Here is a 16,420-nt window from a genome sequence, read left to right on the forward strand (position 1 = left end):
GTAAAGACTTGTGATGATACATTTAGGTTGTTTTGAAAGTCAAAGGACCCCTTCTTTTTTGTGAGGGGACAGGGAGAGGACCGCCCTGTTTGCACCGGGCAGCAAGTTCTTGCCAGACAGTGAATCTGCTGGTACCTTGATCATGAACTTCTCAGCCTCCAGAATTATGAAATATAAATCTACTGTTTGTAAGTTAAAAAAAGAGAAGAAAAGAAAAGAAAATGACAGACTTTTATAGGCAATTTTGGGAGTGAGTCCTTTTGGAAGTTGAATGTGTTGGCTCCTGTTGTATGTTAAATATATTTAAGTGAGCAGATAGAGCAATTTGAAAACCTGCCCTGAAGGTTTTATTATTATTATTTTAATCTATTTTTTTAATTCATTCTAGGTTTCCCTGTGCTGTAGAGAGTTGTAAAGAGGTATGACTTTACACCATTCTCCCTTAAGACAGAATTCTCCCATAGAACATTATTTAAATATGCCCCAGGCTATTTTTTTGTGAAAAGATGCTTTAAAAAAAAAGATTTTATTTATTTATTCGTGAGAGAAACAGAGAGAGAGAGGCAGAGACACAGGCAGGGAGAAGCAGGCTCCATGCAGGAAGCTCGATATGGGACTAGATCCCAGGATCATGCCCTGGGCCAAAGGCAAAAGCTCAACCACTGAGCTACCCAGGTATCCCAGGAGATGCCTTTTGATAGAGTTGTCTGAAGTCTTTTTCAGAATGTTTTTCATTTCAGAGTAGCAACGTTGAGTACAGTGGTTAGAAATTCGTATTGTGTTACTAGAAATCTGTTATTTAAAGCAAAACTTAAGTAGTTTTGGGACACCTGGCTGGCTCAGTTGGTAGAGCATGTGAGTCTTGATCTTGGGGTTGTGAATTCGAGTCCAATGTCAGGGGTACAGTTTAATTTAAAAAAATCATTAAAAAAATTCTTGAATGGCTTTTTTTTTTGGTGGCAGTTATATAGAATTATGTGGTAGCTCTTCTCAAACATAAAAATTTATTATTGTATCATTACATTAGAAGAGTCAGGGTAACACTAAAACTTGACTCAAAATTAAGTTCTTGGTCAGTGAATAAGATCCAAATGATAGAAATTCTAAGTGAAATTTGTTTAAGCTCTTGAAACGCAGCACCTTTATCTTCTAAATTTCTGTATCTCCCCATACTACTTAGCATCTTTCTTTAGAAAAAAATAAATCTATAGTTTTCACATGTCACCACATTAAAGAGGGAATTAAAAAAATAAAACCTCTTGAAATTAAGATGTCTGCTGACTGGAGTACATCACATGATTAGGTAGGTAATCACACCCATCTGTAGAGGAGCAGGTTATACTGAAGAATTATCTGGCCAAATACTAAGAGTGAAGAGCTTGAGAAACCCTGGTTTAATGTAATGGGAGATTTTACCTTCCTTCCTGACCCTCCCCGCCAACTGCCAATTTTAAATTCTAGTTAGTTAACATACAATGCAGTATTGGTTTCTTGAGTAGAATTCAATGATTCATCACTTACATACAACACCCAGTACTCATCATAACAAGTGCCGTCCTTGTTAGGATGAGCATTACCTACCCATGATGATATCCATCACCCATCTAGACCATCTCCTACCCATCTCCCTCCATTAACCCTCAGTTTATTCTCTATCTTAAGAGTCTGTTATGATTTGTTTCCCTTTCTCCTTTTTTCCCCTCCTCCCATATGTTCATCCGTTTTGTTTCTTAAATTGCACATATGAGTAAAATCACATGGTATTTATTTTTCTCTGATTTATTTCACTTAGCATTATACCTTCTAGCTGTATCCACATCATTGCAAATGCAAGATTTCATTCTTTTTGATGGCTGGGTAATATTCCACTCATCTATCTATCTATCTATCTATCTATCTATCTATCTATCTATCTCACATCTTTATCCATTCTTCAGTCAGTGGACATTTGGGCTTTTTCCATAGTTACTGCTGTGAACATCAGGTGCATGTACCCCTTTGAATCTGTATTTTTGTATTCTTGGGTAAATACCTAGTACTGTAATTGCTGAATACTTGGGTCGTTCTATTTTTAACTTTTTGAGGAACCTCCATACCGTTTTCCAGAATGGCTACAGTTTGCATTCCTACCAACAGTGCAAGAGAGTTCACCTTTCCCCACATCCTGTCTAATACCTTTTGTTTCCTGTGTTGTTAGTTTTAGCCATTGTGACAGGTATGAGATGGTATCTCATTGTGGTTTTGATTTGTATTTCCCTGATGATGAATGATATTGAGCATCTTTTCATGTGTCTTTGAACCATCTGGATGTTTACTCATGTCTTCTGCCTATGAAATGGATTATTTGTTCTTTGGGTGTTGAGTTTGTTAAGTTCTTTGTAGATTTTGGATACTAACCCTTTATCAGATATGTCATTTGTAGATATCTTCTCCCATTCCATAGACTGCCTTTTAGTTTTGATTGTTTCCTTCACTGTGCAAAAGGTTTTTATCTTGATGAAGTCCCAATAGTTCATTTTTGCTTTTGTTTCTACTCCCTCTGGTGACATGTCTAATAAGAAGTTACTATAGCCAAGGTCAAAGAGGTTTCTGCTTGTGTTCACCTCTAGGATTTTTGATGGTTTCCTGTCTCACATTTTGGGCTTTCATCCATTTTGAATTTATTTTGGTGTATGCTGTAAGAAAGTGGCCCAGTTTCATTCTTCTGTGTGTTGCTGTTCAGTTTTGCCAACACCATTTTTTGAAGAGAATTTTTTTTCCATTGAATATTATTTCCTGCATTGCTGAAGATTAGTTGACCTTATAGTTAGTTGTGGGTCCATTTCGGCATTTTTCTCTTCTGTTTCATTGATCTCTGTGTCTATTTTTGTGCCAGTACCATAATGTCTTGATGATTACAGCTTTGTAATATGGATTAAAGTCCAGAATTGTGATGCCTCCAGCTTTGTTTTTCTTTTCAGTGTTGCTTTGACTCTTCAGGGTCTTTTATGGTTCTGTACAAGTGTTAGGATTTGTTTCAGCTCTGTGAAAAATGCTGGTGGTACTTTGATGGGGATTGCATTAAATGTGTAGATTGCTTGGGGGTAGTATAGACATTTTAACGATGTTTTTTCTTCTAATCCATAATTATGAAATGTTTTCCTATTTCTTTGTATCCTCTTCAATTTCTTTCATAAGTGTTCTATAGTTTTCAGCATAGAGATCTTTTACCTGTTTGGTTGGGTTTATTTCCAAGGTATCTTATGGTTCTTGGTGCAGTTGCAAATGAGATCAGTACCTTGATTTCCTTTTCTTTTTCTTTTTTATTGGTATATAGAAATGAAACAGATTTCGGTACATTGATTTATATGTCCTGTGAGTTTGCTGAATTCATGTATCAGTTCTAGCAATTATGTGGTGGAGTCTCTTGGGTTTCTACATACAGTATCATATTGTCTGCAAATAGTGAAAGTTTGACTTCTTCTTGCCAGCTTAAATGCCTTTTATTTCTTTTTGTTGTGTGATTGCCAAGGCTAAGATGTTCGGTACTATGTTAAATAGTAATGGTGAAAGTAGACATCCCTGTCTTGTTCCCAACTGTGGAGGAAAAGCTCTCCATTTTTTCCCCATTGAGGATGATATTAGCTTTGGGTCTTTTGTATATGGCCTTTATGTTGTTGAGCTAGTTACTCTTTCCCTACTTTGTTGAGGGTTTTTATCAAGAGTGGATACTATGTTTTGTCAGATGCTTTTTCTGCATCTATTGAGAAGATCATAAGATTCTTTTCTTTTATTAATGTGGTGTATCACACTGATTGATTTGTGAATATTGAACCACCCTTGCAGCCCAGGAACACATCCCATTTGATCGGGGTGAATAGTTCTTTTAATGTACTGTTGGATTTGATTTGCTACTATTTTTTTGAGAATTTTTGCATCTATGTTCATCAGAGATATTGGCCTGTAATTCTCCTTTTTAGTGGGTCTTTGGTTTTGGAGTCAAGCTAATGCTGGCCTTGTAGAAGGAGTTTGGAAATTTTCCTTCCATTTCTATTTTTTTGAAATTTATTTTTTCTTCTCAATTTGAGAAGAATAGGTATTAACTCTATTTTTTAAAAAAGATTTTATTTATTTGAGAAAGAGAGAGAGAGAGAGCACAAGCAGGGGAGGAGAGGGAGAAGCAGACTCCCTGCTGACCAGGGAGCCCAACACAAGGCTCAGTCCCAGGACTCTGGGATCGTTACCTGAGCTGAAGGCAGATGCGTAGCTGACGGAGGCCACCCAGGCGCCTCTTCACTTTTCTTCAAATGTTTGGTAGAACCCCTGGGAAGCCATCTGGCCCTAGACTTTTGTTTATTGGGAGATTTTTGATTATTGATTCAATTTCTTTGCTAGTTATGGGTCTGAATAGTTTTTCTATTTCTTCCTGTTTCAGCTTTGGTAGTTTGTATGTCTCTAGAATTCGTCCATTTCTTCCAGGTTGCCCAGTTTGTTGGCATATAATTTTTCACATATTCTCTTATACTTGTTCGTATTTCTGTGGTGTGGGTTGTGACCACTGTCTTTCATTTGTGATTTTATTTATTTGGGTCCTTTCTCTTTTTCTTTTTGACAAGTCTAGCTAGAGGTTTATCAAGATTATTGATTCTTTCAAAGAATCTGCTTTTAGGTTCCTTGATCTGTTACACTGGGTTTTTTGTTATTGTTGTTTCTATATTGTTTATTTCTGCTCTAATCTTATTTCTCTTCTTCTGCTGACTTCAGGCTTCATTTGCTGTTTCTTTTCTACCTCAATTAGGTGTAGGATTAGACTGTGTATTTGAGACTTTTCTTGCTTCTTGAGGTAGGCCTGTATTGCAATATTCTTCCATCTTAGGACTATTTTTGCTGTATCCCAAAGGTTTTTGACTCTCAGGTTTTCATTTTTATTTACTTCCATGTACTTTTTAATTTCTTCTTTAATTTTCTGGTTAACCCATTCATTCTTTAGTAGGATGTTCTGTAACTTCCATGTGTTTGTGGTGTTTACAAATTTTTTCTTGTGGTTGACTTCAAGTTTCATAGCATCGTGGTCTGAAAATATGGCTGGTATGATCTCAGTCTTTCTGTACTTCTTGAGGGCTGATTTGTGACCCAGTATGTATTCTGTTTTGGAGAATGTTGCATGTGCATTCAAGAGAATGTGTATTTGGAGAATGTGTATTCTGCTGCTTTAGGATGAAATGTTCTGAATATATCTGTTAAGTCCATCTGCCCCAGTGTGTCATTCAGAGCTATTGTTTCCTTGTTGATTTTCTGCTTAGATGATCTGTCCATGGTTTTAACTGTTAAAGTCTCCTACTATTATTATATTATTATAAATGAGTTTCTTTATGTTTTTTTTTTATTAATTGTTTCATACATTTGGGTGCTTCCAAGTTGGCAGCATGGATAATTACAGTTGTTAGATCTTCTTAATAATAGTGGCCTTCTTCATCTCTTGTTACAGTCTTTGGTTTGAAAATTAGTTTGGGGGGTTCTGAGTGGCTCAGTTGGTTAAACACTGGACACTTGATTTCATCTCAGGTTATAATCTCAGGATCATGAGATCCAGCCTCACATCAGGCTCTACACTCAACACAGAGTCTGCTTAAGATTTTTTCCCTCTCATTTGCCCCTCCCCCATCTCTTCTTTTCTCTCTCTCTCACACACACAAATAATTAAAACAAAGAAAATCTAGTTTGTCTGATAAGTATGACTACTCTGGCTTTCTTTTGATGTCTGTTAGCGTGATAAATAATTCTCCATCTCACTTTCAATCTGAAGGTGTGTTTAGGTCTAAATGAATCTCTTGTAGGCATCATATAGATGGATTTTGGGTTTTTTTTTTTTTAAGATTTTATTTATTTACTCATAAGAGACACACAGAGAGAGAGAGAGGCAGAGAGACAGGCAGAGGGAGAAGCGGGCTCCATGCAGGGAACCCAATGTGGGACTCGATCCCACGTCTCCAGGATAATGCCCTGGGCTGAAGGCAGCGCTAAACCACTGAGTCACCAGGCTGCCCTGGATCTTGTTTTTTTTTTTATCCATTCTGATACCCTGTGTCTTTTGATTAGAGGATTTAGTTCATTTACATTCAGAGTGATTATTGAAAGATATGAATTTAGTACTGTTATATTACCCTTAAAGTTTGTTTTTCTGCTAGCGTTGTCTGTTCCTCTCTAGTCTTTGTTGCTTTTGGTCGTCTCTTCTCCACTCATAGTCTCATTTAATATTTCTTGCAGGGATGGTTTAGTGGTTATGAATGTCTTTATCTCTCTTCATCTCTCCTCCTTTTGTGAATGACAGCCTTGGTAGATAAAGTATTCTTGGCTGGATATTTTTCCCATTCAGCACATTAAATATATGTGCTGCCACTGTCTTCTGGTCTGTCAAGTTTCTGTGGACAGATCTGCTGTGAACTTATCTATCTTACCTTGTACATTAAGGACTTTTTTTTTTCCTCCTGATTTTAGGATTCTTTCCTTTTCAGTATATTTTGTGTATTTGACTATGATTCTTCTTGGTGATTGTTGGCTTTTGTTGAATTTAATGGGAGTTGTCTTTGCTTACTAGATTTCAGTGTCTGTTTCCTTCCCCAGATTAGGGAAGTTTTCAGCTATAAATTGCTCAGATAAACCTTCTGCCCCTTTTTCTCATCTTCTGGAACTTCTACAATATGAATGTTATTATGTTTTAAGGAGTCACTGAGTTCTGTAAGTCTACATTCATGATCCAATACTTTTCTTTCCCTTTTCAGCTTCATTATTTTCCATAATTTTATCTTCTATATCACCAATTCTCTCCTCTGATTCATCCATCTTCATTGTTATGGCATCTATTCACGTTTATATCTGGGTTATAGCATTTTTAATTTTGGCCTGACTAGATTTTAGTTCTTTTATTTCTAAAGTAAGGGATTCTCTAGTGTCTTCTGTGCTTTTTTTCAAGCCCACCTAGTGTCCTTATACTTGTTTTAAATTCTGGTTTAGAGGATCCCTGGGTGGCTCAGCAGTTTAGCGCCTGTCTTTGGCCAAGAGCATGATCTTGGAGTTCCGGGATTGAGTTCCACATCAGGGTCTCTGCATGGAGCCTGCTTCTCCCTCTGCCCCTCTCTCTGTGTTTCTCATGAATAAATAAATAAAATATTTTATAAGTAAATAAATAAATAAATTCTAGTTTAGACATCTTATATTTGTATTGATTAAGTTCCTCACTGTGACTTTTTCCTATTCTTTCTTTAGGGTTGAATTCTTCCATCTTGTCATTATGTCCAAGAAAAAAAAAAAAAAAAAAGAGGAAGCTAGATCCTATGTGTTTTGATCAGCTTGTTAAAAGCATCTGGATCCAAAAAAAAATTTTAAAAAATAAATTTAGAAAATGAAAAATACAGGTAAATTAAGTAAAAAATACATACAATAAAAAGAAAATTCAAAAAAAAATTAAAATTAAATAAAATAAAAAACAATACAAAGGAAGGGAGATCCTGTTTCCCCTAGAGCTGAAGCTTTGCAGCACTCTGATCTGTAGACTTGGTGCCTGTGGTGTTCATGCTGGACCTGTTGCTCTGGTTCTCAGGTGATCTTGCCCTATTGGAGATGGGCTCACAGCACACAAGGGGGCGGGGCCTGGTGTGAGCGGCTTCAGCCTCCACTAGGTGGTGCCCTTTTGCTTCCTGAAGTTTTTCAGCACTGGTGGGCGAGGTGGAAGTGGCATTGCCCTGTTCTCTCCTCCTAGGATGGGGAGCTGGCACCTGCCACCCTTCAGGAAGCCCTCCCAGGAGAGCACACAGCCACCTCTCCTGTGTCTCCTGTGTCATTTCTGTGTCCACCGTGTCTGTCTCTGCCTGCCAACTGGCACTGCACTCCCATGTTTCACCTCAGGCATGGACTGGGTTCCCAAACTCCAAATTTTAGAGATCCCGGTGGGCAGGACCCGTGCTGATCCCCTGGGGGAGGGTCTGGCTGCACCGTAGCTGCCCACAGGTTTGTCCCAGAAATCGGGTGTGCAACCACACAGTGGCTTGGAGTTTATGGCAAAAAGTGTAACAGAAAGGATACCAAGACTCGGTGCCTGTGTTCTGATGCTAGCCAATGGGGCAGCTCAGTGGTGCCCTCTGGGTACCTTGCCCCTAGAGAGGTCACAGCACCCCCTCTCCTAAATGTACTCTAACTGGGGAACTGCCTCTCCATGTGAACCCAGGGGATCCTCAGACCTCCCTGCACAATCCTAGGTCTCTGTTCTCCTTACCCACCGGAGCATTGCTAAGACCCAGGCATGACCCTGGTGATGTCGCAGACCTCTGAAACTTCACACTTTGTGGCCTCTGAAACTTCACACTCTGCACTCCACTGTTTTTATAAAAACTTGCGATAGTCTACCCCTCTCCTTTCCTTTGCCCAGTCAGTGGTTTTGGGGAATAGTTTTTCTTGTGCAATTCTCTGTGTGCCCACTTCCACTCTTTCTCTCTCACTCCTCTCTCTGCAATTAGGATTCTTTCTCTATCGCAGCACCCACATCTCTTATCTTCCCCAAATCAGTTCTCTGCAGTTCCTACCTTTCATGATGTGGTGGTTTGGTTTTTTTGTTTATTTTTCAGCTCTAGTTGTGCATTTTTTACTCTTTCTCAGCCCTCTGATCAGTTGCTTGGGTATTCAGGATGACTTGATGGTTTTTTATCTAGCTGTGTTCCAGGGAGGAGGCAAGCCTTGGGTCTCCCTACTCCTCTGCTGTCTTCACTCCTCTAAGATTTTGCCTTCCTATATTAGTAGAATTAGGGGAGACATTATTATGCTGGTTTAATTTATTTTTATTTATTTTTTCATGAATAAGGACAGGGGAGGGGGAAAAAGCAGCCAGTACTTATCACTGCCAGGATACCAGTCTTGACTCTGAAAATAATAGGGTAGCTAATTAGAAGGGGAAAAAAAAACAACAACAAAAATCCCCAAATCCAACAACAACAGCAATAAAACTACACAAAACCTCCCTTATGATTCTAACAGAGACTTTGGGGGTCATGTTTATTTACAGAGTAATGGAGGAGAGTAAAATTGCATGAGGTCAGTTTTACCCTTAGACTGTCTGTATGCAATGATGTAAATAAAAAAGATATGAGAAAGAAAGTTCTGTTCTAAAACCTTTTTGGGCCAACTTGTGACTTTTCAAGATGACTGTCATATGCTTGAAAAGTAATTCTGCTAAAGAAAATTCCAGAAAATTAGTAATTTCAGATTATGTAATGCTTCCAGGATAGCAGGGTTTTATTATTATAGCAACAGCTAATGATTGCAAACAGCTCCTAGTGGAGCTAATGAGTAGCTGGCAGTTGAGATTATCAGAGGAAGCCTCTGTGCTGTTCTCCATGGCAAGTAAAGCCAACTGTTAAAAGTCACTAAGTTGTGGAGATAAACTAGAAAAACTCCCCAACCCAGATCAAGAAAAGAAACCCTACAAAATGAAGAAAAAAAATCCCAACTTGGCCTCTGTGTGAAATCTTCACTGTGAAGTTCTCTGGAGTTCTTTGCGCTCTTCCAGAATCCTGTTTTACCTGGTGCTGTATAATTATCAATTTGTAGCTCAAGATCTTCCGACTTTCTAAGTATTTTAGATATTCTGTTTAGGCCAAAAATCATACCTGTAAAACTTATCAATTTGCTAAAAGCAACTATATTAGTCATGTTAGGGAAGTGAGTTTTATTAAATCATTTCCCTTCAGTTTTTAATGGCTGTTATATATGCACATGATGTCATTTTCCAGTTAGGTGACAAGCGAAAAGGTTAAAAGTGTTACATTAAAGGACAGCTCTCTTCAAAATGAGATTGCCACCACTACTTTGTATTCATCCGGTTATGTTGTAAAAGCTGCGCTGCTGTACATCTCTGAGCTGCTCCAGACCAGCTGAAGTGGAATGGAAATACTAGTTCAAGGAGAAAAAAGAACAATGTAATATTTCCTACTGTTAAAAAATAACTTGTTCATGTGTTTTTTTAAATGGTTGATGGTGTGTATTAAAATGCTCTGGTGTTCATATTCCATTGGATAAGTGTAAAAGAATGTTATAAGTTTTATTTCAACATTTGAATAATCATAGTGTGCTATAAACTACATCCATTATAATTTTCAGTGGAAATTTTTAGATGTTACCTTTAAAAATGCAAGGGGGTACATAATGTTTGGTCTTTTCAGAGTTATGTGAGCACTGCAATATAATTAGTGGCTTTGAAATTTTTTGCCTGCAACTCACACTAAGAAATACATTTCATATCGTGACCTAGCACCAAAAGCAAAAGTTCATAAACCATTATTTGGCAAATGTGATAGTCTCTGATGATCTTTTTGCTTCCTTTCCCTTTCTCTTCATCTTCTTTTTTCTTTTTTCTCCTATTTCATTCCATTTAAAAATGTGAAAAAAAAAATGTGGCCACGACCCATTAAATTGAATTTACTTCTACTAAAGGGTTGGAATTAGCAGTTTGAAAAATAGCTGTAGATCCAAGATTAAATTTTTTGTGTTTTTTTGTCTCCTGAGTGTTTTTTTGAGGGGGAGAGGTGATGGTTTGAGCATAAAATTAGAGAAGTGGAAATAAAATTTATGTTAATGTTCAATTAATTGTCTTTTAGACTTCCGGGGAGCTTGTTTATGACATCAGCTTAAAGGCCTTTTTCCTTGCTCCCTACTTGTTTATCCTCATATTTCCATACCTTTCCCCCATGACACCAATGTCACAAACGTTCAAAAAAAAAAAAAAAAAAAAAAAACCTATCTGGGATGACAAAACAAAGGCAAACCTTTGGGTAATCATTGGTAGTACAAAGTTAGTGGATAAATTTTAAGAGGTTAAAATCATCTCTCTCATAGTAATGTAAAATCTGTCAGACTACCAAACTCATCAAGGAGGGAACTTGCAAGATATTATGACTGGTTCAAAAGAGAACTCAAAGTATCACCACACATTTGTAGTCAAAGGCAGGAATTTTGAATTTATAAATGGATGCAAAACTGGTCACTATCCCACAGAGCAGTAATTAATGCATTTTACCAGATTCATTTCTGTGGACAGGAATTACTCACGTGACTATCCATTTTCTACAAGTTACCTCCTACAGAGTGGTGATATAACCTAGTCAAAGATGAAAGTTGGGTACGCTAGCCAGAATGTCCACTAAATTCCAAAGCCTTTCTCAGTTTTTCTTTATGTCAGTTAGGTTTAAGCTATTATGCACGTTCCTGGCCTAGGTTTAACATTTAACATAATGCAAATACTACAAAAGAACTGTACTGTGAGTATAAACTGGTCATGCATCTTGGTGACAATAGGTATTAGGTTTGGTGTATATTTTTCCATATTTTTGTTTTCTAAAGTATAAACATGCTCATCCCCTCTGCCCCTTCACACACAAAATAGAAATTACTTTTATAAATAGAAAGCCTGCTAGTTCTTTTTTAAGAAACAAATAAATTAGAACTATAGACAGAGTAAGATAGTATAAAACAAATACAGTAAAAAAACATACTGTAAAGAATATATAGATATTAAAACAGATTATTAAAGAATTATAAGTAAATCATATCAGCTACAATGATTTATTAAAAAAATGAGGAAAAATAAATCACTTCAGCTGAAAGGTTCTCTAAGAGGACTGGGCCGGCAGGAGCTGGAGTTGGGGGGCCTAGGATCCTAGTCCCACTCACGGGCATTAAAACAGGCCCTTCATAATGAGGCAGCTTTAGACTTTCAAGGCTGTGTTCCACTGAGCTTTGTAGATGCTTTGGGATCATCTGCTTGGGGGAGAGATGAGCTAACTACAGCTTCAGCCTGGTCCTGTTTGTGTTTCGTGGTTGTTTCTGTTTTTATTATTGTTTTTAGCTTGGCCATAGCAGTGAGTGAAACTGTGAGTCAGGGCTTTCCCACCTCAAAACCATCAAAAGCTCTTTTTAGCTGGTTCCTGGATCCAGCCCTCACAAGCCTTGTTTTGGTGAAGGGCTCCTCCTCGTGGCTCCCTGGATATCTCTCTTCCTCCCTCCGTCTCTGGAAGTGCCTGTGGGAGACTGGGCCGCTCTCTCCCCTTCTCCCCTATCTCCCAGGAGGCTGGCTTCACACAGACTTAGCTGCTTGGCATTTGAATTTACCACCCCGGGTTATGCTGAAGAGGCCAGTTGTTTTCTGCAGTTTTGAAACCTGAAACAATATAGTCGAGTTTAACATCTGAATCCTGATAAGACAGTCAATTATGTTTTTGAAAATAGTGAAGAAAAGCGAGTGTACATGCCACTCTGGTGACAATTAAGGGGATGCATTTTTATAGTATAATTTGAGATCTTAGAGATCATGACTTCAATTCCTGAGCTTTTACATTTTCCATTTGAAAAATCACTGATGTTCATGATTTCAGTTACCACTTACATGCTAACAACGTCCCGTTCTCTGGGTCACTGGGTCCTATTTTCCCAACTGTTTACATGTTTACACCTGGGCAAGTCTCGTTTCCCTACATCTAGTTTGTTCAAAACAGAATTCATTATATTTTCTTCTCTTAAAATGAGCTTCTCTTTCCTACTTTTCTTCATAATACTACTTCCGTCAGTCCCTCAGGCTTGAGATTTCACTCGCTTTGTATTGATTCCATTCCATCTGCATTTTGTAGAGCTGGGGAGTCACAAGGTCCTCCTCCACATTTCTGCACATCTTTTTAGTTCAAATGTCTCCTATCTTAATCCAATCCCATTTTGCTACAACTTTCTAACTTCTTGACTCTGCTCTCCACCAGCCTCTTCGGCTCCTTTCCTCAACCTCGTAGATGGTGCAGTAACATTAAATAGATCCTGATCCGCTACTGTGGATATTCTAACATATTCTTGATTTTTCAGCCCTCTCAATGATTGGTCTCCACCTTTCTTTTGCAGTTTCAATTTTCTTTAAAGATTTTATCTATTCATTGAGAGAGAAAAAGAGAGAGAAAGAAGGAGAGAGAGAGAATGAGCAGGGGCAAAGGGAGAGGGAGAAGCAGACTCCCCACTGACCAGGGAGCCCTATGCAGGGCTCAATTCTAGGACCCTGGGATCATGATCTGAGTTGAGATACACTCAACCACTGAGCCCCCCCAGGCACCCCTGCAGCCTTAATTTCTGCAGTTTATCCACATGCCTCTGTTGAGGTTAATCCCTTTGCTGTCCTCCAAACGCTCTGTGCTGTTTGTTCATAGTGACCCTTCTTACAGGAAGGGCCTTCTCCTTGTTTTGCGTCTGTGCCCTACCCTGCAGGTGACATTGAACTCAAGGCTACCTATTTGTGAAGTCCATTAGGGCTCTTCTCATTCTCACTCATCCTTCTGGAATCCTTCTGGAGCAAATATGAAGGGAAAAAACATATGTATGTGTGCATACACACAGGTATCCCCTTCTTTTTCAGAGTTCATATTATACTACTCTGCTCTTATGAAAGACATACCTTCATACCTGTTGTGGCTGACTGAAACAAGTCTAGAGAGGATTTTCCACTTGTATGAAAAAGGCAAAAAGTAAAAATAGGTCTCGGTGTTTGTTGGCAGCAAGCTATTACGGAGGCAGTGTGTGTGCTCAGCAGTGAGAGGGGCCCCACCCATCTCCTTCTGGGAGCATCTCAGCATCCAGCCCCCATAGCTCTCAGCTGTGTCCCTGAGCATCTGTGCTTTATCTGGATTTATTTTGTATATCCCTTCCTTAGCAAGATGTGTCCTAAGGTACCTGAAAAGCTTAAGAGAAGTTATTTTGGAGGCCTGGGAATGGTAAAAAAAATTTCCATACAGATTAGTGATGCTTTTTCACTTTCTGCCGTTTTGGCTTATAAAAAGCTTTTATAGAAACAGTCTACTTTCGGATAGCAGGGGAAACTTGTGTGTTATCCTCATTACAGTCAAGTAGCTGCTATTGATGAATCACAGATAGGAATGGCAGTGTTTTTGCATTTTTGCATTATCTAGTAGTCTGTTGTAATTGAAAGAAGACAAATTGAGAAAACCAGGTTGCCTTCATCCTTTTGTATTATACTTAAAGTGTAAGCTTTAGGATAATAGGGAAAAATAAATCTATTACTTGCCCTACCCTCTGCCCCTTCAGAGCAATGGGATCTGCTCTAGTGATCAGGCTAGCCTGTTTATATGCAGTCTTTGTATATCATTAAAAGTGAAGACACTGTCCTTTTATTTCTCGGTTTTGTGTGAATGCACAGAGAAAAGAAGCATTTTCTTTTCTACAAAGACTGTATCTGTAACACAGGGGTTTAAGAGATGCAAGACAGTTTCCTGAATCATGGTGAACTAAACATTTATATGACTTCTAGGATATTGTGCTAATGATGAATTTTTAAATTAATTTTATTGGGTTATTATTGACAAAATAAATTGCACATATTGAAAATGTATTATTTGATGAGTTTTTTTTTATTTTTTATTTATTTATGATAGTCACAGAGAGAGAGAGAGAGAGAGAGAGAGAGGCAGAGACACAGGCAGAGGGAGAAGCAGGCTCCATGCACCGGGAGCCCAACGTGGGATTCGATCCCGGGTCTCCAGGATCACGCCCTGGGCCAAAGGCAGGCGCCAAATCGCTGCGCCACCCAGGGATCCCTATTTGATGAGTTTTGAGATAGATTCATGCTCCTGAAACTGCCCCCACAATCACTCTAATGAACATGTTCATCAACCCCAAAGTTTCCTTCTCTGTAATCTCTCCTTCCATCCCTCTGCCTTGCTCCCCATTTTTCAAACAACTGCTGATTTCCTTTCTGTCACTATATATTAATTTGCATTTCCTAGAAGTTCATATAAATGGGATCATACGGTATAAACTCTTTTTTTGTCTGGCTTCTTTCACTTAATTTTTTTTGAGATTCATGTGTGTTGGAGTATGTCTTAGGACTTCATTGCGTTTTTTTGCTAAATAATATTATGGTTATGCCACAGTGTGTCCATTTATTGATTTTGGACATTGGTTGTTTCTGGTTTGGGGCTCTTATTAAAAAAGCTGTATGATATTTGCATACAAGTGTGAACATATGCTTTCCGTTCTCTTAGGTGAATACCTAGAAGGAGCAGGTCTGGGTTATATGGTAGATGTATGTTTATGTTTTCAGGAAGCTGCCAAATGATTACTCATAGTGGTTGTACTTTATTACATGCCTACTGCAGTATACAAAAGTTTCAGTTGTTCCACATTTTTGCCAACACTTGGCATGGCAAACCTTTTAAATTTGAAATATTTTAATCGGTATCTAGTGGTATCTTACTGAGATTTTAATTTGCATTTGCTTATTGACTAAGGAAGTTGAACATCTTTTCATGTGACTGTTTGCTATTCACATATCTTCTTTGTTGAAGTGTCTGTTCATATCTTTTGCCCAGTTTTTATTTTTTTTCTCATTATTGAATTTTTAGAGTTCTTTATATTTTCTAGATATGCATTCTTTTTTTTTTTTTTTTTTTTTTAGATTTTGTCTATTTTTGAGGGAGAGAGAGGGAGAACATGAGCAGTGGTTAGGGGCAGAGGGCACAGGAGAAGCAGTCTCCTCCTTGCTGAGCAGGGAACCTGATGCAGGGCTCGATCCCAGGACCCCAGGATCATAACCTGAGCCAAAGGCAGATGTTTAACCAACTGAGCCACCCAGGCACCCCTAGATACATGTTCTTTAATGGATATGTGATTTGCAGGTATTTCCTCCCAGTCTGTGGATGGGCAGGTGAATTCTTCATCCCTCATCTATGTTCAGGTTGCTAGAGGATTCCCATATTTGAGAATTAGGAGACATTCATTCTGAGTTGGGCCCCAGCTCAGTCAGGCAAAAGTGTTGCTGCTGGCTAATAATGGATTTTTTAAAAAATATTTTATTTATTTGACAGAGAGAGAGAGAGAGAGCACAGTGGGCAGAGTGGGAGACAGAGGGAGAGGGAGAAGCAGACTCCCTGCTGAGCAGAGAGCTGGATGTGGGGCTCGATCCCAGGACTCTGGGATCATGACCTGAGCTGAAGGCAGACGCTTAACTGAGTGAGCCACCCAGGTGCTCCTAGTAATGGATTTTAAGAGTAAATATTGGCTTTTTTTGTTGTTGTTGTTCACTTACTATAGACAATTTTTAAGATACTGAAAATTGTAAATAAGGAAATGAGATTGGAATATGCTTGGGAACTCGAAGCCAAAATCCAGCTGTCAAGGCCATGCACATCAGAAGCCTGGGTACTTAGGTCACGATTCATTAGGCTTCAGGCAACAGGATTATTACCGACTTCCTCCACTTTGGGGATGGAGCTCTTAAATTACTCTTAAGTTTGCTAAGGACTGCCTCAGAAATATGGTGGGCTGAGGCTGCAGTTATTCTTCCTCCTGGATATAAGTTGGGTGCTGCATCTACAATGCTTGGTCTGTATCTGGCCTAAGCCCTTAA

At 38.5% G+C, this 16,420-nt stretch overlaps 1 protein-coding gene across 34 annotated transcripts in view; it reads left to right on the forward strand.

Moving 5' to 3' along the window:
* UMAD1 (UBAP1-MVB12-associated (UMA) domain containing 1) overlaps positions 1-16,420 on the forward strand; it is a 360,265-nt gene that overhangs the window by 11,753 nt on the left and 332,092 nt on the right. For 26 of the 34 annotated variants that reach the window (XR_007402017.1, XR_007402013.1, XR_007402016.1 and 23 more), the window contains exon 2: positions 389-419. The exons of 6 other annotated variants lie outside the window; for them this stretch is intronic. Coding sequence is in view for 11 of the 28 variants with exons in the window: in XM_049093626.1 (XP_048949583.1) it covers positions 389-419 (31 nt within the window). In the remaining 17 variants the exon portion in view is untranslated. Of the gene's footprint in view, positions 1-388; positions 420-7,245; positions 7,339-9,761; positions 9,948-16,420 lie in introns of those variants that run through there. 2 more of the 34 variants (XM_049093628.1, XM_035698535.2) reach the window with 2 other exon arrangements.

Source organism: Canis lupus, chromosome 14 (assembly GCF_003254725.2).
Source record: "Canis lupus dingo isolate Sandy chromosome 14, ASM325472v2, whole genome shotgun sequence".
Taxonomy (NCBI): Eukaryota; Metazoa; Chordata; class Mammalia; order Carnivora; family Canidae; genus Canis; species Canis lupus.